This window comes from Nelumbo lutea, chromosome 1 (assembly GCF_056320005.1).
Source record: "Nelumbo lutea isolate HS-2025 chromosome 1, American lotus-T2T, whole genome shotgun sequence".
NCBI classification, from domain to species: Eukaryota; Viridiplantae; Streptophyta; class Magnoliopsida; order Proteales; family Nelumbonaceae; genus Nelumbo; species Nelumbo lutea.
This window is the reverse complement of record NC_142684.1, coordinates 128845543-128868800: the sequence shown is the minus strand read 5'-3', so window position 1 is coordinate 128868800 and position 23258 is coordinate 128845543. Positions and strand designations below refer to the sequence as shown.

Genomic DNA, 23258 nt, shown 5'->3' with positions numbered 1-23258 from the left:
TTGAAAAACCAAAAAGCCACCGCACTTCATTGCTTCAGCCCTCTCAGTCCCAGGTGGGCACTTAGCAAACGGGACCAGTCATTCTCATTACCCATTTTATCACAGAATCCGCACTTCCACCCACAACACAAACACAACATATGTTCTTCCTAGTTCCGGCAACCAAAAATCTACTGTATTTCTGATAAATTTGGGTTGAAATGTCTGTTATCCTTTGAATTTATGTACATTTTTTACCAGCTTGTCCTTTTTAATCTTCTGTAATGCAGTTAAGAATCTAAGGCTTTGAAGGAGAAAGGAACGCCCAAATTGTTCTACAACATTCTGCTCTCGTTTTCATCTATAAGTCTGGGTCGTCTTCCTTTACTAGAACCCAATTGGAGGTTGACGGTTGACATGGTCAAGTCTTTGTGGGCCAGTCCGAAGCATTAACACCATCAGGCCAACCTGGTCAGCCCATGAGGTCGCGGACCCAAAGTTGAATAGAATGTTTAATTTGGGCCAAGTTGAACAATTTGACCATCTGGGTTCTTCAATTTGGAGGGTTTAAGGGTCCAATCATGCTTTTGAGTTTTGACTTTGATGCACCGCCCCTTTGGCCAACTGTCCAGCTGGCAAGACCAGATTGAGTCCAAGGTCAGCAGTAGGGTCTGGCCCATTCGTCCAGGTCCTAAAATGAATCTTGTCCTGGACGGGCTATAATGCTATATTCAATAGAAAATGTTTGGAGACTGTTTCATCACCTGATGGGATGATGCATGTAATGAATGTTAAATGTATACAACTCCATGGTGAGTGGCCTGTCTTCAACGCGCTAGAAGTCAGTCTAGGGGACAAAGTTAAGTAGTTGACCGGCATCTTCGTTGCCGATTTTTGTCTTGCTAATATCTTTTAGCGCGCTGAATATGGGTGATGCATCTAAGAGTCGTTTGGTGTCCTTTGGACAGATAGGATAGTCTATATAGATTAGAATATCATGAGGTTTGGTTATTAATTCAACAGCCGACGTAACGTTTCAACCATCCGAAAGAAAACATCCAAATTAAGGGATTGTTTGGGTAGGTGGATTTCAGTTTCGGTCAGTGCAATGCATTAGGAATATCTCTGTACTTACGTGCCAAGGGTAGTTTGAATGGCGTGAGCATGAGCTTGCACTGACTGACGTCGAAGTCTTTTGGAAGTGTTTTTGTACTGGTTATAGCGGAAAACTGTTGTGAAAAAATAAATAAAACTTCTGGGTTTGACAAGGCATCAATCTATCACAAACTAAGGTGCTCTAGGAATAGAAGAAGACCCAAAAAAAGCATTTTTTTGTGCTATTTTGGGTTGCACAAACAGTACAAAAGCTTATGATGTATCCAATTTGACTTAGCCATGGAAGCCTAGTCGTGACTGAGATCGTTTATTGTCCGGGTCCATCTCATTTGTCTGTGACTCTTGTATTCAACACTTGACATTAACTCTCGTCTTAATTTTGTATAAATTACTCTCCAGTGCTTCTCTAGCTTCTTTTAAGTTGTTCTTCTTCTCTAGCTTGGAAGTCCTTTTATGCAGCTCTGCTTGCTTGGCGGTCATGTCTGGCACGATGGGCGGCAGGAGTACTCCACACAGCCTGACATCAAAGGGGGAACCCTCCAATTCTGGGTCTATAAACATTCAGATGATTACTGATTTTATTACTCGTTTGGGTGAGATTTTCTATTTTCTTCTTTAATTCATTACCTGCTTCTTCTCCGCTACTTGATGAGTTGAATGATTACTTCACAGTTTTGGAGAGCAGTGTCTAAACGACCCTGTTATAGTTTTTCTCTAGCGGCCTAACCATCTTGAAATCCTCTTATTTCAACTGCAGTGAGTTTTTGAGATCGATCAATCCAGATCGAGCATGATATATATCTGGATTGCAGAATTAGAAGTCAAATCAATAAATAAATCTCTATGGGGCGAGCTTAGTAGGCCTTGATACCTGTATATATCTATGACCACAACAGAGTCTGGTACTCTTCTTTTATGGGTTCAAGGAAAAGGCACAGATAAGGTAGCTACTGGGTTTGTCTTGGCTTATCACAGACAACCCTTGAGAGGTGGCCTAGAGAATTGTCCTAAGAAATTCTCAATGCAAAGACTACTACCTAGAAGCCCTCACCCTGGAAACTAAAGAAAGTGAGTTAGAAGGTTAATGTCTTAGGCACTGGAAAGTGGAAATCCTCACAGAGAATAAGTATGAGTTTTTGAACATCCCCATATTGAACTATATTTCTGAGGGTGCAAAACCTTTCTTGTCCAAGAAAAATTAAGCATTGAGGTGCATACTTGTGACTACCGTGGAAGCCTCTATATAATTTAATTAAACGATGATCAAGCCATCTAGAACTAGAACTAAGAAACTAGTAGTCTCTTCAGTGTGTTGTAGTACTCTTTTGTTAACATGTGCAATAACTAATGAAATGAAGTGTTTCGGGGGATTTAAAGAGATGTTTTAATTATTTATGGCCTGCTTTTACTTGGGAGTTTACGGGAAGATTATTTTGTTGAGTTATAAAAAATGTTATGGTTTTACTTTATTTTCTATCATTTATATAGTTTGGAATGGTGCAGATGAGGCAGCAAAGAGAAGGTTGGATTCTATGAATCAGAAGCTGAGAGATATGGAGAGGCAAATGGAAGCACTTGAAACCAACATAAGTAAGATAAACGCATCATCCAGGCCTGATTTTTCTTGAGAAGTGATCAAGAGTGGGGTGTTACCACTGATGATTTCGATTTCTTGAAGACACACTCCCAAGTCCCAATATATATATATATATATATTCAGAAGTGTCCCATCACCCTCCTAAGTTTTTGTCTTTCTTTTGGGTGACAAAATTTTGTAGTAGTAAATCATTAATTTGTATCCAAATTATATACATAGCACAGAGCAGTATGTTCATATAATTTGGGTTGGTCTTTTTGTTGTTGAAAAAAGTCTAATATTAACATATATGAGAGTGCAGCTTCTGTATTAATTTCTAGTGACCTAGGACACCATGTTTCAAGCCCCAAAAGCAAATTATTTATACTCTAAGTGGAACTGGATGGGTTGCTAGCTAGGAACATTTTGAAGTGTTCAAAATCGTCTTTTTGGCCCTGACCGGACCAATCCATGCTTTTCAAAATCGGACCGGACCAGATGGTAGGATCGGAAAAAACTGGGAACCGGCCTCAGAATCGTCTTTTTAGCCAAAAATTATTGATTTGATCAACAAACCGCTGAATCGAGTGGTTGAACCATTTGAATTGTCCAGCAGTTTTTAGCTGTTTTTTTTTATTTTTTTATTTCTTATTTATTTTGTCAGAACTGACTGTTCATTTGGTTCAAACGGTCGGACTGTTCAACCTGAAAACCAGACCCCTGAAGGTTCGTTGTTGGATTCAATTTTACAAACTTTATTTATTTCTACTATGGTGTTGCCCATCTTACATATCTAGTTTCTAGCATATCCAGACGGGGGTAGGAGGAGGCCATCTACTTTATTAGCTGAACACATAATGAAATTGATAACCGGATACTAATGTTTGCACAAAAAACAAAAACAAAAAGAACAAAGATAAATAATGGGTAGAAGAGAGGAACAATATTCCTCATGCTCGATATTTGGATATAGGTAGCCTGCCGACGGATCCAGTTGAATCGGATATAGGTAGATCCAAATTTTATTGTTTATATTTAGATTCAAATAGGATTTTATCCATCAAGTTGGATTGTAGGGATATCCACTAGTGTAAGTAAATTAAACTAAAAATGTTCAAAATATTTAATAAAATAAAGTACAAATTTTGTAAACTACCCTTACTGTTTAGGTAATTGACAAACTGTACCCTTATTTATTGACTATTGTCTAAAACCACCCTTAATGATTTTTACAATTAACTAGTTCTACCTCTATTGATAACATCTACTAATGTTTCATCAAAATTCATATACATATGACACCATGTGACATATAATTAATTTTTTAAAATTCAATATTACCCTTTGTCCCTCTTCTATATGCCGGGTAACAATCATCGCCTATGAGCAGGATTGTTATGCCGATTTTCAGATCCGACATTTCAGAGGAGGGAGGAGGAAACACTCGGAACAGAGAGAGAGAGAGAGTCTCCGCAAAAATCCATGGCATTGAGTGTCTTGATAGGGGAACACAGAATGAGTGGATCGAATGGCACTGAGTGTACACAAAGGGGAAGGTCTGTTTGAAAGTCTGAGGTGGCAATAGCCATTTAAGAGCGGATGAAGATAGGCTTGTTGCGAAGGAAACAAGGAATGATGATTGGTTGGAGAGGGAGACAATGAGTTTTTGGCCGTTGATCGATTCCGAGATGGGAGAGAGTGAGAACGGGAAAGAGGTTAGGAATGGTGGAATAGGCAAAACCGAAGTACATAGAGAGGGAAAGATGGGTGGCGAAGGGGTGAAAGGAATCGGTGAAGTAATGATGATCGATGGGTGCCATTTGGGAGAGGATTGAGATGGGAAATTATGGAACTAGTAAACAATGACTGAAGAGTCAAGAGGAAGATGAGCAGGCTTTGAGCTGGGAGTACTTTTCTAGAAAACGGGAAATCAGGAGTGAAGAGAGTCAAAGAAGCAAGTTGGACTAGGAATCGCGTGCAAAAAATGAAAAACAAAAACTATAGACACCTGTGCCCTGTAGGTGGGGTAAGGCTTGGTTGGGGAGTGGTCTATTTGAAAGATAGAGAGAGACTGGTGGATAGGGGAATAGGCTTATGGGGTTAGGGATGCTGAGGTGAGGGAGCGGAGAGAGAGTGTGCTTGAGTGCTGGGTGCTAAATGCCAAGGATTGAATGAATTTTAATACGAGGAGAACCTTTATTTTATGGGGGAGATCCCAAGATCCTAAAAGGCAAGAAATAAGGGTATTTGCAACTATCGAGAAAATGAATATTGGATTCGCTGTCAATCATTAAGTGCACTACTAGGGTTTCACCACGTGTCTCATGAGGATTTTCTCGAAGATCGACTTTCCTTCATTTCAAGAATTCTCATTACTCACGTGTGCTACTACCTCTCGTGCACTTTATTTTAATTGGCGTGGTGTTTAATGACGTCACCGCTTGGCGGGTGGCATCTTGGTAACCCTATGTGGCATCTCGCCACTAGACTTGTTCATGGGTCAGGTAGCCCAATGGCCCGGCCCAACCCGGCCCGCACCCCGGTTGGGCTTGGTCATGTAATTAGGCCCGCGGGCCTAACCTCAGGCCTAACATAGTAAGCCCGACTGTGTTTCGGGCCGGGCTTGGGATTTGTAAAAAAATCCCAGCCCGACTCAGCATTATATATTTTATAAAATATATAAATAATATAATATTTATTGAAATATATATATTTATAATTTAATATATACATTTTTTTTATTTTTTCTTTATAATTTCTCTCTCTCTCTCTCTATTCAGCCGCTTCAGCAGTAGTAACAGCATGGGCTAAATTTCGGGCTCGGGCCCAGGCCCGGGCTTGGGGCTTTTTATGAGGGTGGGGCTTGGGCCCAAGTTGTAGCCCGGCCCATGAATAGGTATACTTGCCGCGTCTTTTGATGGTGTAGGTTCCACGTGGCTATGGGTACTCGCGTGCCTTGCCTTGGCTCGACCGGGCTTCTCTCGATTTGGGTCATGAGTGGGCTCGGTGAACCACGGGTTTATCGCAATTTTTTGATACGCGTTGTGAGTTTATTGCAAGGTTAATGGTGTGTTACGGGTTCATTGCAACATGGGGATTGACTGTGGGTTGTTCGCACACAACTTTAAGGTGTTAATGTTGATGTTTAATGTTCTCTGAGAGTCTAAACAAACACTTTGTACCTAGCCCTCAATTCATAATTCAAAATCAACAAACAACCATAAACACATCAAATTGTAAAAGCTGTCTTCAAGGGCTTATTAACCCTATGTTTGGCAGAGCCGAGAATGCAAACGAACAAGCATACAACCTAATACGACTCAACTCACCCTCTTTAAATGTAAAACCATCATCAAGATAAAGCCAAAACGGGTACTTTTTGAACCGCTTGGCAGTACGAACTTGATTGAAAAACTCAATTGTCATAAATGGCCTACATCTTTTCGTGTGTTGTTCTTATGAAGAAAGGCAAAAGCAATGATAAAGTATAAAGGCTCAGTTTGGAGGGTGTATAAAAATAAATATGAAGAGTGCAAAACCTTGTATTTTGTATTTACACTAAATGAGCAATGGTAATCACAAATCTTGTTGGGCCCAGCCCATTATGGGATATTGACCCATATTATAGCCCACTCTCCTTTAGCCAACTGTTTTTTTTAAAAAAAAAAAAAAAAAAACAAACAAAAACTAGGGGTAGATTTTTTTTTGCGCGCGGCGTGTTGAAGAGAGAGAGGAAAAGAGAGAAATCGAAATATTGTGCAGATTTCTCAGTGCGCAGAGTTCATCAAACGGTCGGAACTTTCCGATCCACCGTCCGATCGAGCAGAAATTTGGATATTAAGTGGATAACTCATTTTTCTTCATTCTGAACGGTCGGATCTTTGATTGGAGCTCTGAATCGCCGGTTATTTGAGGTCAAACAGAAGCAACTCGTAGTTGTTCGGGAAAAGAAAACATTTCGCAGCAGTCTTCATCAATTATTCTGATCAAGGGTCATTTGTGGTTCGATTTGGCTGAAATTTGGTGGGGTTGTTCGAAAGTCACAGACTACGATCGGAACGGTGGAGATCTGATTTGGAGTAGTGAAGGTCTCCATGTTGTGGCCTGAACAGTAGCCGTGTTTGTGAGTTTTTCTGACTGTTATTTTCACCGCTTTTGGTATTCTCGTTTGTATGTTTGAGAATCTGTATTTGCTCTAAGTTTGTGAGCATATTGTGGTGTTTGAGTTGTTGTAATTGTTACCTCAAGTTATTAGTGGAGATTTTTTGTTGGATCTCCTTGGCCCTGTGGTTTTTACCCTTCACATTGGAGGGGTTTTCCACGTTAAATATCGTGTGTGTCTCTCTTTGCTTGGCTTATGATTGTTTTTGTTGATATCTTGTTTGGAATTGTGATTGCTGAATATCTACAAGTTTTTATTTTTGGGAGAGAAATAGTTTGTGGATAAAATTAGTTTCTTCCCAACAAAGTGGTATCAGAGCCAAGTTATTTGTTTGTGGATTTGTTTGATTGCATGATGGAGCCTAATTATGTTAGAATGATTAGTTTGAATGGCACCAATTACCACAAGTGGAGAGGAAAAATGAAGGATCTATTATTTGTGAAAAAGTTATATTTACCAGTTTTTTCTACTCAAAAACCTGAAAATTAATCTGATGAAGAATGGGCTTTTGAGCATGAGATGGTTTGTGGCTTTATTCGACAATGGGTAGATGATAATGTTTTGAATCATATTGCTAATGATTCGCATGCCAGAACCTTGTGGCATAAGCTTGAGACTTTGTATGCCTCTAAATCTGGGAACAATAAATTATTTCTGTTGAAACAGGCTATGAATTTGAGGTACAAGGAAGGTACTCCTATTTCTGATCACATAAGTGAATTTCAGGGGTGCTTTGATCAATTGTCCGACATGGGTATAAAATTTGAAGGTAAAATTTTGGGACTTTGGTTGCTTAATACTCTACTTGACTCTTGGGAAAATTTGCACGTGACTGTCCAGTTCTGCTCCTAGTGGTGTAGTGACATTGGAATATGTAAAAGCTGCTGTTTTGAATGAAGAAGTCAGACGACGAACTCAACAAGCATCATCTTCTCAATCAGAGGTTTTGATTATTGAAAACAGGGGGAGAAGCAATGGTAGAGACCGAAGACAACGTAACAGAGGTAAAAGTAACGCTAGAAGCAAATCAAGGTTTAAATACAAAAACCTTGAATGCAACTATTGTGGTAAAAAGGGACATATCAAAAGATTTAGTTTTCAGCTAAAGAAAGACAATAAAGGTAACAAAAATAAGCAACAAAATAAAGATAATGACAATGATGATCGTGTTGCCACCACCACTATAGGTGATCTTGTGATTGTCTGTGATGAGAATTTGATTAATATTGCTTCTGATGAGACAAGTTGGGTTGTTGACAGTGGTGCCTGTTTTCATGTTACATCGAGAAAGGATTTTTTCACATCTTATACTCCAGGTGATTATGGGGTTTTAAAGATGGGTAATAATGGTTTGTCAAAGGTGATTGGCATTGGCACTATTTGTCTAAAAACAAGTAATAGGACTGAATTGATTTTGAAAAATGTCATACATGCACCAGACATTCATTTGCATCTAATTTCTACCAGTGTTCTTGATGATGATGGTTATGTTAGTACCTTTGGTAATGGACAATGGAAACTCTCGAAAGGTTCTTTGGTTGTGGCACGTGGAAAAAAGTGTTCTGGTCTGTACTGGACCAAGACTTCAGTTTCCATTGATGGTATGAATGCAGTTGGGTTTGATAACTCATCAGTGTTATGGCACAAAAGACTAAGCCACATCAGTGAGAAGGGACTTGATTGTTTGGCGAGGAAGAATCTACTTTTAGGTTTGAAAGGTGCAAGGTTAGAAAAGTGTGCTCATTGCTTGGCTGGGAAACAAAATAGAGTCTCTTTCAAGAGTCATCCTCCCTCTAGGAAATCAGAGTTGCTTGAGTTGGTGCATTCAGATCTCTGTGGTCCAATGAAAAAAACATTTGGTGGTGCATTTTATTTTGTTATTTTTATTGATGATCATTCAAGGAAACTTTGGGTTTATGTCTTGAAGAATAAAGACCAGGTACTTGGTGTCTTTAAGCAGTTTCAGGCTTCTGTTGAGAGTGAAACAGGGAAGAAACTGAAATGTATTCGCACTGATAATGGTGATGAATATTGTGGACCATTTGATGAATACTGCAGGCAACAGGGCATTAGGCACCAGAAAACGCCCCCTAAGACTCCTCAGCTTAATGGCCTGGCAGAGAGGACGAACAGGACGTTGATGGAGAGAGTTAGATGTTTGCTTTCAGAAGCAAAGTTGCCTGGATCTTTTTGGGGTGAGGCTTTATATACTACTGCACATGTTATTAATTTATCTCCTATTGTTGCTTTGCAAACTGATGTTCCTGACAGGGTGTGGTACAGAAAAGATGTATCCTATGTCCACTTACGTGTCTTTGGCTGTAAAGCATTTGTGCATGTGCCAAAAGATGAAAGGTCCAAGTTAGATGTCAAGACAAGACAATGTATCTTCATTGGCTATGGTCACGATGAATTTGGCTATAGATTGTACGATCCAGTTGAAAAGAAGCTTGTAAGAAGTCGTGATGTTATTTTTATAGAGGATCAGACCATTGAGGATATTGATAAGGCGGAGAAATCAGAGTCTTCAAGTACTGATGGATTGGTTGATCTTAATCCAGTTCCTGAGACACATACGCCCAGTGTAGCTGAGTTTGGTAATTATGATGATGGCCAGAATCATATTCATGATGATTTGGTTGAAGATAATGATGATGATGTTGCTGATGATATTGATGCTTCTACCAGTGGTGTTATTGGTGAACCTGTTGCCCCACTTAGAAGGTCTTCTAGACAGTATATTCCCTTTACTCGCTATTCGTCTAATGAATATGTGCTTCTCACTGATGGGAGAGAACCTGATTGCTACAAAGAGGCTATGGAGTCTGAGCACAAGAAAGAATGGGTTGTCGCTATGAATGATGAGATCAAATCTTTGGTTGACAACCATACTTTTGAGCTGGTCAAGTTGCCTAAGGACATGAAAGCTTTGCAAAACCGGTGGGTTTACAGGTTAAAGACTGAGGAGAATACTTCTAATCCACGATACAAAGCTAGATTAGTTGTCAAAGGCTATCGTCAGAAAAAGGGAATTGACTTTGAGGAGATTTTCTCGCCTGTTGTCAAAATGTCTTTTATCCGAGTTGTTCTTGGTTTGGCAGCCAGTCTTGATTTAGAGGTTGAGCAGATGGATGTAAAAACTGCTTTCCTTCACGGTGATTTGGAGGAGGAAATTTACATGGAGCAACCAGAAGGTTTCGTGGTGAAGGGTAAAGAAGACTATGTCTGCAGATTGAAGAAAAGTCTATATGGGTTGAAACAAGCCCCGAGACAATAGTACAAGAAGTTTGAGTTTGTTATGATCCAGCAGGGATTCAAGAAGACAACCTCAGGCCATTGTGTTTTTGTGCAGAAGTTTTCTGATAATGACTTCATCATTTTATTGCTCTATGTCGATGACATGTTGATTGTTGGTCATAACTGTTCTAGAATTGAAAGGTTGAAAAATGAGCTTAGTAAGTCTTTTGCAATGAAAGACTTGGGACCAGCAAGACATATACTTGGCATGCAGATTACTCGTGACAGAGAGGCCAAAAGTTGTGGTTATCTCAAGAGAAGTATATTGAGAAAATACTTCAGTGGTTTCATATGAATAAGGCTAAAGTGGTAAGTACACCTCTTGCTTTACACTTTAAGCTTAGTACTAGACAAGCTCCTTCTAGTGATAAAGAAAAAGGAGAAATGCAACGTATTCCTTATGCATCTGCAGTAGAAAGTTTAATGTATGCAATAGTTTGCACAAGGCCTGATATAGCTCATGCAGTTGGTGTTGTTAGTCGTTTTCTATCCAATCCAGGTAGAGAACATTGGACTGCTGTGAAGTGGATATTGAGATATCTCCGGGGTACTTCTAGTTTAAAACTCTGTTTTGGAATTGGGAAACCTATTCTTTGTAGTTTTACAGATTCAGATATGGCTGGGGATGTTGATTATAAAAAGTCTACTTCTGGTTATTTGATTACCTTTGCAGGGGGAGCTGTGGCCTGGCAGTCTAGGTTGCAGAAGTGTGTTGCATTGTCTACGACTGAGGCTGAGTTCATCGCTATTACTGAAGCATGTAAGGAGTTGCTGTGGATGAAAAAGTTTGTGCATGAACTTGGTTTCACTCAAAAGAGGTATGTCTTATATTGTGAAAGTCAGAGTGCTATTCATCTTGGTAAGAATCCAACATTTCATAATAGATTGAAGCATATTGATGTAAGATATCATTGGATTCGAGATGTTTTGAACTCCAAGTTGATTGAATTTGAAAAGATTCACACTGACAAAAATGCTGCTGACATGATGACAAAAGTGGTGCCTCAGGAGAAGCTTGAACCATGTGTCGGAACAGCCGGCCTTAAATTTGCATAGTTGCCTTTTTTTTGAAGTGTCTCCCTTCTCTCATGGGCTGGAGGGGGAGAATTGTTGGGCCCAGCCCATTATGGGATATTGACCCATATTATAGCCCACTCTCCTTCAGCCAACTGTTTTTTTTCAAAAAAGAAAGAAAAACAAAAACAAAAACTAGGGTTAGATTTTCTTTGCGCGCGGCTTGTTGAAGAGAGAGAGAAAAAGAGAGAAATCGAAATACTGTGCAGATTTCTCAGTGTGCAGAGTTCATCAAACGGCCGGAACTTTCCGATCCACCGTCCGATCGAGCAGAAATTTGGATAGTAAGTGGATAACTCATTTTTCTTCATTCTGAACGGTCGGATCTTTGATCGGAGCTCTGAATCGCCGGTTATTTGAGGTCGAACAGAAGTAACTCGTAGTTGTTCGGGAAAAAAAAACATTTCGTGGTAGTCTTCATCAATTATTCTGATCAAGGGTCACTTGTGGTTCGATTTGGCTGAAATTTGGTGGGATTGTTCGAAACTCACAGACTTACGATCGGAACGGTGGAGATCTGATTTGGAGTAGTGAAGGTCTCCATGTTGTGGCCTGAACAGTAGCCACGTTTATGAGTTTTTCTGACTGTTATTTCGCCGCTTTTGGTATTTTCGTTTGTATGTTTGAGAATCTGTATTTGCTCTAAGTTTGTGAGCATATTGTGGTGTTTGAGTTGCTGTAATTGTTACCTCAAGTTATTAGTGGAGATTTTTGGTTGGATCTCCTTGGCCCCGTGGTTTTTACCCTTCACATTGGAGGGGTTTTCCATGTTAAATATCGTGTGTGTCTTTCTTTGCTTGGCTTATGATTGTTTTTGTTGATATCTTGTTTGGAATTGTGATAGCTGAATATCTACAAGTTTTTATTTTTGGGAGAGAAATAGTTTGTGGATAAACTTAGTTTCTTCCCAACAATCTCGGTGCTAGATATTATATAAACACTCATCTTGATTATTTTACTAGAACAGGTAAAACTAGCTTTTCTGTTTTGTGTTGCTTGATAACTCTTGCGTGAAAGTCAAAGACACCTCCTGTTGTTCCCAGAAAATAGCTTCCACAGTGCTTAATCAATTGAGGCCAGTTGCCATGCTCCGAAGTTGGTGGAAGTGTATGCGGAGAACTATAGGGTGCTGAAGACGGGGGCATTTTATAGAGCACATCCATTCTGTTGCAGAGATCTACAGGGAGCTAAAGTTGGGGGCATTCTACGAGAAAGAACCAGATCCTCAAGCATAATAGTGGTGTAGATTGAAGAGACGACAATCGTGAATGCATTGTCTAATGGAAAATGGAGACAGAGATGGAAATGAAGATGGAGATAGAGTAGTGATCTGCTTCCTATTTCTGAAAATTTTTATTTGTTGGATTTTATTTTGAAAATTTGAAAAATAATAAAGGGCAAATTTAACATTTTGTTTTTTCTGTTAGCACTTAACATCAATGTTAATTGTTAGAAACAATAAGAGTACTTTAAGACAATATATAAATAGTAAGGGTAGACTTAGTCAATTAACTAAACCAGAAGGGTACTTCAAGAAAATTTCTTTAAAATAAACTTATAATGATTTTAATATTGTATTTCATTAACCAACTAAATTCAAAATTAGTTGTATAGAACTTGAACCTATGAAAATTTAGTAAAAACACAACACTCAAATCATCCTTACCAATTGATAGAATATAAATTTCATTACAAGTATATACATTTAAATCAATTTTAGTTGGATTTTATATTATAGGGGTGGATCCATATTTGATCCAATAATGGATGAACTTTTTAAGAGAAAGAAAATCATTATTGAATTATTTGAGAAAATGCAATGGGCTGTGTAGCCTGACTCGAATCAAATTTAATTGGATTGAATTTGAATTCAAAATTCAGACAATCGGATACTATTTGCAGGCCTATTTTCTTGACAAATGTTGGAGGACTAGAGTGAGATACATACTTCTCCTAAAGTGACAATATTAAAATTATAAAAGTACAAATCATTAAAATTAAGAAACAAGAAACCAAGATACATTTCTACATCCAAACACATAAACATAGTTTTTAAATCATATGGTAGAATCATGTTTCTAACTTAGAAAATTCATTGAATAGTTTTACATAAACCACCTTCTTTTTCTTGCTTAAAAAAGAGCGCCTCAAATAAAGCCCGCATCTAGAAAACAAACCAACTTCCTAACCCCACCAGCACCAAGACCAAAAGTCAAAATAAATCGCCCAAGAGAAAACAAAGACTAGATAATGATGCTTGATCTACGCCCCACAATGTCCCACAGCATATTCTAACCTTATATTGAAAATATCTCCTGATGATATCTTATCATCTCCTGTATAAATACGGTATGGAAGTGATGAAAGCAGGAGAGAGTGATACGTTGGTAAAGGATGAGTAGTAAGACAAGCAAAGTTATTAGCCACCTCGTGGGCAGCTTTGTTACAATCACGTGGAGCAAAGTCGATTGTGATATGAGAGAATTTTCCCATAGCCATATGTCTTCTGCAGGTGGCTATACAGTGATAGATTTGCCACGTAGGCTCAGAATCGACCTTCAATAATAGAAGATTGACGCTATCCCCTCTTCAATACAGAGATGACTTAGATTGAGAGGTGCTGGAGCTTCCTTGATCTTCCCATATATAATATATAAAATCTCCTGCGTCGTCTCTAATGTCTGTGTATAATTCAGTAAAGGCTGTGCTCGGTGTGGAATTACAATGGTCAGCATGATATACCAGTTGCTTCTCATTAGAAAGCCAAGGATCGAGAAGGGGTTGGGTGATTTAATTTTTCTTTAATTAATGAAAGCTAGGTGGTTTGTTTTGCACTTAGATTTGTCTTTGCATGTTCATTTTCTTGATTTGAGCCCTTGTATCTTTTTCATTTTTCCGACTCTTCTGAGGCAGACCTGTCAATGGATCAAGTCTGGTTTGGAACAAGGGTAGAGTAGTGCAAAACCAATTATAAAAAATAAACTCAAAACGAAACTATTAATAATCGGAATAATCAAGAATTAATCACCTGAAAAGGCTATACAAAGAGATCATCCGTTCATAAATTAAACCAGCTATTTGGGTAGGAATATCTAAATGGGCTATATCAAACTGATTCAAATTTGATTGATTAGTAATTGGATTTGAATCTGAATGTGGACTGAAATTAGAGTAGAAACGATAAAAATATTATATATTATTAATAAAATGAATTAAAAATTACTTTGATATTATATATCATAAATGAATTGAATATAACTTGTAAGAAATTTGAACTCATGCTTTTGTAGCAAAAATACAACATTCAAACCAAGTTTTGTTAATAAAGACAATATAATTTTTTTAAGCACATATAAACATAAATTTAGATTGGATGGAATCGGATAATATCAGATCATAGGGTGAATGGAACCAAATTCTATCCAATTATAAATGTATCGAATTCAGGTCACTCCTAAGCAGATTGAATTTAAATTCAACTTAACAGATATCATTTAATTTGCAACCCTATACACTATATTTGAGGTCCTGGAGAGCACATCTGCGGCTACCATGGTCACACCACTGCCTTGTGGGTTATTCATGCATATGCTAGTTGCTATCGGGATGACATTATCTAATAAATATGTATGTTTCTACATATACATACATACGATATGATCAGGCCAAGATCTGTTCACAGGTCCGGTTGGGTTTGGATCGGACTTTGTCTCCATATTAAGTAATAGAACATGATCGGACTTAGATCTTGAGCCTGAGCTCAATATTCGTATAAAATTTAAAGCCCAGTTTAGAAATTGGGAAAAAGGATTTTTATTTTATTCAACAACAAAATTAATTTACTTGTACTAAACAATCTCAAAACATCAGTATTGCTTGAGAAAAGAGATGAGGAACAAAAAATATATATATTATATAAAATATATTTCTTATTGTATGCATGATATATATTTTTTATTATATAAAATATTATCAAACCCAATACCCTACTTCATAGACCTGAACTCATGCCCAAGCCTCGCAAAGGATGGGCCCGCCCGTGGAGCTACCTGGCCCAGTTGCAATAATTCCTAATTAATTGGCAGAATCATGAGCCGGTGCGCATGATGAGACTACAGTAATTGAGGACTATGAGTGGAGTGGGTGAAGCATTTGTATTGTAACAAGCTTCCAAACATGCACCGTAGAAAACCTAAAATGAAGAAGAAATAACAAGGCAATACAATATTGTAAACAGCTAATATAATTAATTTGTTCCTATGGCCTCTAAGACAAGTACTTACAGGATCTCACTCCTATGCTCACATTGACATGGTCAGATCCTAAGTACTCAGTCCCAATGCGGCCTTGCTGCAATTTGTTTGTAAAGACCAACTAGTTTTGGTTTGGATGATATCTAGGTGCCTTTCACTAGGCTGAGCCGGCTGCACATGTTTCCTCGATGAAGATGGCAACAATGAAAGAGAAAGCATGGTATTGATTTCTTTTGTGCTTTCACCACCCTTGTCGCTCTCATTTGCCAAGCTGTGGCTCAAACTCAGCTGTAAATTCGGCGTTATCTTTCTCTTTTTTGAACTTGCTTTGTCTTCTATCTCCTCCGCCTTCTCTCCTCTTATACTACGCTTGGGTTGAATTGTTGGAAACCTTTGTAACTGCATTTGATCAGTGTCCAGGTTAATCGAAAGAAAAGAAGAATGAAAAGCCACATATATTAGATGCAATTTCGTTAATTCTATGGTAAAGAAACAAACTTTTCCATTAAATTCCCAAAACACTGTAGCATTACTGTTGAAGGTTGCATCATGGTAGTGTCAGGTGCAATTGAATATATATGGGGTAAAGTAGTACACTTTACTACTGCATAAAATGCAAGTTGGGCTGCGCTTGGTTGCTGTACAAATTTTATTTGCACTAGTTTAAATGCATGGGAGTGCAAAAGTCTGAATCTAAATTCTGATTTATTTTTGCTTCAGATTTTACTTTATATATCTTATTTGTTTGTGAGAAATAAATAAATGAAGTGACCTCCCCAGAAATTGGAGGTAGGAGGTGGATTTATCTGTCTAGGAGTAAAGAAGGATGGTGATGATGCCATCCTGCCTTTATATGAGAGAGAATTGAGGTAGGAGAAAGATGCAAAGTGTAAATTTGCATCATTTTTTGGGATGTAAAATTTGCACCGTAGTGAAAAAGAGAGAAAAGAAAAAAACAAAGTATCAAGTTGGAATGCAAATCAAAATTTCAAACAAACAAAGCAAAATCCAACAGGTACGAATTTTGCACCCATCAAGATCTGAACTGCAACCAAATACAGCCTTTAAGTCTTGGTATGTTGTACCAATGTTTTAAAAATCAATCCACTTTTTCCTCCAGGTCCTAGGTAATCGTGTATATATATATATATATATATATATATGTGTGTGTGTGTGTATGTGTGTAATTGGGATTTGCTTCTCACATTGACCTCACTGCCACATCCCACCATGTATTGAGAGCATCTCCCCATGAATAATAAATACAACTATGGGAGATGTTTCTGATGTGCGGCCAGGACATATTGTGAGGTCGGCGTGAGGAGTGCTATGTGAGGAGTAGATCCAGACTCACATGTGTGTGTGTGCAAAAACATATTTATCAATAAATAGTGTATAATTATGTTTTACATATAATATATGTATTATTTTATATTTAATTTATGTTTTTTAATTCAGTTTTTTCATTTTTATTTAAAAAGATATTAAAAATTGCAAATTGAGGCCAAAAAATGGTTTTTTCGTGAAAATAGTGGGGCAAGGTGTCTCGATCTCGAAAAATTACCCAAAATAAAAAAAATGATCACCTGAATTGAATATTGGTGTGCAAAGTTATAACCTCTGAAATTTTGCATATTGGGTTAGACAGTTTTTGACCAAGTTAATGGTTTTTGATAGAAGGGTAGGTTTCAATAGAATGAGACCCAGAATCAAGGCAGGGTGAGTGATGGTTCCAATGGTTCAACTGGCCAGGTCAACCACAGATTAAAAACACTGCATTATACCACAGAAATGATCTACCTTGACTGATACTTTATAATGAAGATGCTAATTACCTCAAGCCTAAATGGAGGTTCAAATTCTGGTTCGAAGGTATCGGAGATGACTATGGGATCACGCACACTGGAACCAAACTGATTGTTGGAGGCGCCTGTGCTGGCATTCCATCCCGGAGGTTGCTGCAGGGTGAAGGACGCCGCATCAAGACATATTGACGTGGACCGAATTTGGTTGGCCTTGGCCAGAGGTTGGGAGCTACTGCTGCTAGCCCAAGAAATATTTGAAGGAAGTTTTCTATCCTTTCCTGGGTTGCTACTCATTTCTCGTGGAGGCCACCTTGTTTCTTCAAGAAATTGGCTAAGTCTGATGGGTCCATTTCCTCTGAATACATCACCCCTTGAATCTAACAGGCGTGAAGTCGAAGTGTGCTGATTGAAGGCCCACTCTTCGTGTCTACCGGAAGTAAAAGAGAAAGTAGAAGGGAATTAGACAAACTTAGAATATAAAGCATGCTTTGAAACAAATTCCTCTATATCTTTATTACTTCTAAATTTCCTTTGTTTATTACTGTCCCTTATTTATTTTTACCTCAAGGGGTTTGCCTTAAAAGCATATGGTTGTTGGGAGAGAGGATTGAATAGACTCTGCTGTGGGTGTGGGTTAGAATCTTGGGTGTTTCTGGCCAGGAAAAGACTTCGGTTCTCCATTCTGAAATGTCGATATGGACTGGTCCTTTGATAGAACAATGGAGGAATTTGATCAATCATCCCTTGCATTAGCCTGCTTGACAGAGACAAAACTGCATGCGAAATGCATACAAAACATTGTTTCAGTTCTAGGTGTGTAAACTAGTTGGTATATATATGAGCAGGAATAATGTGCAGACATTGTAAAATGATTCAAAAGGATGTAGTAATCTACCTTGCCCAGACTCATCCAACTTCTTACTTCGATACATCTGTATCAGCAAATTGCATTACCAGAGAGAAAGGAGAAAAGTTAGAAAAATGAATGAAAGAGAAGGAAACCAAATCATAAGAAACCTAAAGCATCATGGGTTAGTTTCATTTTAACTACCTGCAAATGACTTTTTACATGGGAAATGCTTAGCCCTCTTACATTCATCAACTGAAGAACTAATTTAGGAGTTGCTCCTACAAACATCAAAAGAATATTAAAAGACTAGATTATTCTACTGGTTATCATTTTTTGAAAAAAAAAAAACTGTTTAGGCTGCATTTGATTGCAATTTGCACTGGTATAAATGCATGGGAATGCAAACAGGCTGAGAGTAAATTCTGATTTGCTTTTGTTTCAGATTTGGCGTCGTCTAGTTTGTTTTTGAAAATTAAGATATAATGTGTGGTCCCAGCTTACATACAAGACAATGGAGGTAGGACGAGGGATATTTGTTTGGTAGTAGTAGGATAGGAAACAAGATGATGTGTTCTCCACTTTATATGAGAGATAATTGAGGTAGGACTTAGGAGGAAGGTGGTGCAAAATTTAGAATGATAGTGAGTGCAAATGAGACAAAAAGTAAAAATTTTAAATCAGGTAGGAGTGCAAATCATAGTTACAAACAGACATGCAAAACTGAATTAGGTGCAAAATTTGTATGGAATTGCACTGCAACAAACGCTGCCTTGATGTGTTTTGCCTTCTCTCGCCAATATTTGTAAAGGAAATGAAGCAATTCATTTCAAGAGACCACAAAAATTCTTGGCCAAACTTACTTTCTTGTCCACCAAGTTTTTCCACGGCATGCAGGAAAGAAAGGTGGAGATCAGGAGTCCAACGGAGCCGAGGCATTTTTGATCGCACATATTGCCTTACTGTAGTTGTTCGTTCACCGCCCTCTCCAGTGCCATCTTTATTCCTTGAATTCTCTCCTGTCTCATCCTCAGTGGCAACAATGGCAACATCTGTAGTGCTATCATCCCCTTCACTAATGGCCTCTGCATTCAAATCAATAGATGAACACTTTTGCGAAGACAACGGAGAGGTATTTTGAGCCTGGGCATCACTTCCATTGCTGTTTTCCCCATCAGAGATCTCTACTCTCTCAACCATATTGCTTATTGAACTTCCCACTGTTGATATTCTTCTATGGTTGCTACTTTGCTGATAGAATTAGCAAGGTAAGAGGGCAGCAAAGAGAACGTTAGAAACTCAGATTTTGATTCAAGAAATTAGAAAAGAAAAATAATTCAGATGCATTATAATCTATATGTAAATGGGATTATTCCATATCAGCTTACAATTATTGAGAAAATGATTTGATTACAATAATCATGTCAAATGGGATGATCATCAGAAGCAAACCCCAATTAAAGCCTTAATAAAAAGTCTAATCTCCATTAATTTCTATAGTGTTTACAGACAGTTGCTTTCATATTACTACTAGCTAGAAACAATTATGCTAGCGTAAAAGGTTGATTCAAAGTAGTACATACATAACTTCAGATTACTTAATTTGTATTTGTATTGGGAAGTGTTGTGGCATAAACCATTGATGAGCACCAAGTTTAATATGCATTGGAATGTGGTTAACTGAGGCTTTTCATTTGGCATTTAGCCATTAATTAAACATCAACCGAGGCAGGAATGACCTATATATAGAGAAGGAAGGAACTAGTAGTGATGATATCACGATCGATATATTGATAGTTTTCTCTTCTCCTTGGGATGCTCTGTCGTCTACTGTTTTGTTTCTTTTGCTTTTCTTTTTCCTTTTGATGAGGAGGGTGGAAGTACGAGAAACCTACCAGATCTCATCAGATGGGCAAATAGCTCGATCACTAGTTCTGGGTAGTTTGCCTCCTGTTTTCTTTCTCTAGATGCTAGTTGGTGAGAGCAAAACAATTGGAAATATTGCAATTGCTGAACAAAAATTAATGTTGCAATAAAACCAAGCCTGACAAATAATCCAAATTCACTCTATTTGATAAAAAAAAAAAGATTATAACTTCTCCCTAGATATTACAGTTCCCGTGTTCATAACGGAAAGAAAAAAAAAAACTTCAATGGATTGAAATGAAAAAGGAATAAAAACCCATAAATTAGAAACAACAATTGGTTGAAATGGTAAAAATATATAGTGAGGATGAATGGGTGATGATGAAGTTATGGCTTACATGTTTTTCGCCAAGAAATTGGAATTTCTAAGCCTTGTTCTGCTACTCATCGTGCTTATTGGTTCTGTGAAAGTGGGTCATCAGAATGCAAAATTAGTTTTTACGCAAATTTCTAAATTCTAATGTCACGTGGATGAATAAAACAAATAAATAAGATGCTTTTTGAAGACATACATGGCCGTAGAAAGCAAAGAAAAAAAAGAAGATATAAACAAATTCGATAATTCATTGTTGCAGATCACCAAGATAAATGTTATAGTTAGCTATGTTGATTGATACGGTAAAGCTCTAGATAAAAGTAAGCATCCTACCTATGGCTGAGGTTATATGATTTCGAAGAAAACAGAATATTTGAAGTGTGGAGAAATTCATGAAAACTTGTGAACAAAAGAAAGCACTCGATCGAGTGTGTGATGTGTTTGAGCGTAAGGCTGTGGGTTGCTTCTGTGTGCTGAGAGAGAGAGAGAGAGAGAGAGAGAGAGGAAGTCTCGTCCCTTGATTTCATGAGAATCAGAAGCACATAACAGAAAGACCAAACTTACTGAAAGAGAGAAACAAACCGTGTAAAAATTGGGTTCATATTTGCAGCTAATTTGCTCTTGAAATTTGAAAAGCTTCCCCACATGCAATAATCGAGTAAAAATAGTGGAGCTGCAATTGCTCAAGTAACTACAAAACCCTCAGAAAAATGTTGGATCTTCTGTACAATATCTCGAGTTTAACTCTTAGCTTAGGATGGAGAATCCATGAAAATAAAATCTGTACTCACATATAAACGGTTTACTTTGTTTCAACTACATAAAAAAGTCACGGAGGACAATAGAACAAAGAAAATGGAACTTACAGTAGAAGAATTATATGAAAAAAAGAGAAAAATTATCTCCAAATACAAACCATGGATTACGAAGGCGCTTCGTTTCTTCTTCTCTCTAATTTTTCCAACAGACAGCCAGTTGCAGCATATTCAAACATATTCTTTCCGGTTACCTACCAAAAAATATAACTCAGGCCGGGGATGCAAAAGTGGTTCATAGATTGAAGAAAAAGGGTCCTTGAAATAGATATACAATTGGGTGAGAGAGAGAGAGAGAGAGAGACTTACTATTTCATAGTCTTTGCTGTATGTAATTCAATATCGTTGTTCCATTTTTCAATCAACCTTGGAATTTAAGCTTCATGGCAGTAGTCATCAAACCGCAGATGTTCTCAGAATATTCTGGTTTAAAAAAATCGTCATCTCTCTTCTTGTGGTTAATTTCCAAATGCAAATATTATAAGCTTTTGTTTAATAGAGGAGGACGACGGTCGGACACAACTTGATCTGTATATTGTAAAAATACTAGTAATGGTTTAACAGCAATATAGAATTATAAATTCAGAAGCGACGACCCTTTTTGGACTGTTGAAGATCATGTGACTTACTCCCCCCTTTCTCGTTTCAATCGTTCTTTAACAGCTTGTCCATGTACATCTCTCTCTACTCCACCCTTTCTCGTTTCAATCGTTCTTTGCCAGGTTGTCCATGTACATCTCTCTCTCTCTCTCTCTCTCTCTCTCTCTCTCTCTCTCTCTCTCTCTCTCTCTTCCTCTGATCCGTGATTATCTTTATGGGCTGACCAATGTGAACGACTGCACTCGCCTCTACAATAAACAAATTCCATCATAGTTATTATAATTCATATACATATAACCTTCATCTAGTTTTATTCTGAGAAAGGTAGCCTGTCATCATCATCAAGCACAATCTGACCATTTCTATCTATACATGGCTTCCACCTACATACTATATAAAAATGCAATTCATGTCTCCTTGTTCTTATTATTATTCCTGCAGTCATTTTTAGTCCATGGTGTCTACATTCATTTCATTTTCATTGTTCTGATAAGGGAAACTTGTCACTTGATTGTATGTTAGGGTTGAGACCATGCATTAGGGCTCCAAAAGGTATTTCCTTAATTTTCTAAACTTGAATAATTCAAATCCAATCCCATTAAGGTGACCCAATTTCCATCCATTGTGATTGGATGGAGTATATCCAACCCGATTCTAATTCCCATCTAATAATACTTACATATTTATGCTTATAATTAATTGATTAATATGTATCTATTAGAAAATTTGGTTTGTCATAGTTTAAAGTCTCGTAGAAGTTATGTTCAAGTAGTTCATTTGTTAATTATAACGTATGGTATTTTGATTATTTTTTGTTTAATTTATTAATGATATACAGTCTAAATCTATTTTGAATCCAATGGGTAAGATTTGAATTGAACCCCAATATTGACCATCAACAAAGTTTTCTCCTTTGGTACCGTGGGGAATCATATACACTTGCTATGTTTGGTTTGAAGGAAAAGGTAGGGAAAGGAAGGGAATTAATGTAGGGAAATCAATACAAAGTTTGTAAAGGTTTTCTTAACTTTCCCTTCCTTTCCCTACTTTTTCCTTCAAACCAAACACAATCTAAATGGATACATGAATAACATGTATATATACATATGTTAGATATGCATACAAACATACCTATATATATATAAAGAGAGAGAGAGAGAGAGAGAGAGAGAGAGAGAGAGAGGAGAAGAAGAACATTGTTTGTACTGAATCCCACTAGACAAATTTTAGTTTCTTCAATTGGGTTAGCTGAGTAATGTATTACTTAACAGAGATGTTGAAAACTTATAATATATTTTTTAGTTCATGTTGGAAAATAAATAAATAAATAAGAATAGTTCAGTCCTCTAAGTTGTGGTGAAGGACATCCCTCCCCCATAGATGAATTTTGGAGGGCCATACCAGCATATGAGCCACAAGTAAATGAAGGAAGCAGCATGTCAGTTTTGTATACATTATTAATGTGATTCTCCAATCTTGATCTGATTCTATG

General features: G+C 37.5%; 1 protein-coding gene and 1 long non-coding RNA gene across 5 annotated transcripts; one reads left to right on the top strand and one right to left on the bottom strand.

Annotated features, from left to right (window-relative positions):
* Positions 1 to 1513: 1513 nt before the first annotated feature.
* Positions 1514 to 2979, top strand: LOC148877502 (uncharacterized). The gene is made up of 2 exons (XR_016110094.1): positions 1514 to 1688; positions 2599 to 2979. It is a non-coding gene; the product is annotated as an uncharacterized LOC148877502 (long non-coding RNA).
* A 12141-nt stretch (positions 2980 to 15120) lies between these two features.
* On the bottom strand, positions 15121 to 21874 carry LOC148877501 (uncharacterized). Of its 4 annotated transcripts, none has more exons than XM_088965614.1 (10): positions 21476 to 21874; positions 21268 to 21360; positions 20934 to 21042; positions 20374 to 20437; positions 18973 to 19360; positions 18314 to 18390; positions 18158 to 18194; positions 17825 to 18035; positions 17293 to 17689; positions 15122 to 15856 (listed from the first exon to the last, which is right to left on the bottom strand). In XM_088965614.1, the coding sequence occupies exons 5-10, from the start codon at positions 19307 to 19309 to the stop codon at positions 15527 to 15529; spliced, it is 1389 nt and encodes a 462-aa protein (XP_088821740.1). In that variant the 5' UTR covers positions 19310 to 19360; positions 20374 to 20437; positions 20934 to 21042; positions 21268 to 21360; positions 21476 to 21874; the 3' UTR covers positions 15122 to 15526. The 4 variants fall into 4 exon arrangements, with proteins under 4 accessions (XP_088821737.1, XP_088821740.1, XP_088821739.1 ...); XM_088965613.1 differs by having other exon boundaries at positions 20934 to 21024; XM_088965612.1 differs by lacking the exon at positions 20934 to 21042.
* Between the last annotated feature and the right edge of the window lie 1384 nt (positions 21875 to 23258).

What these genes read in the sequence shown, in the direction of transcription:
- LOC148877501 (XM_088965611.1), bottom strand. An exon ending in AAAACTTGGTGGACAAGAAA is followed by an intron (nt 18,391 to 18,972) that starts GTAAGTTTGGCC and finishes TGATGTTTGTAG; the next exon opens with GAGCAACTCCTAAATTAGTT. An exon ending in GTTGGATGAGTCTGGGCAAG is followed by an intron (nt 18,036 to 18,157) that starts GTAGATTACTAC and finishes TTTCGCATGCAG; the next exon opens with TTTTGTCTCTGTCAAGCAGG.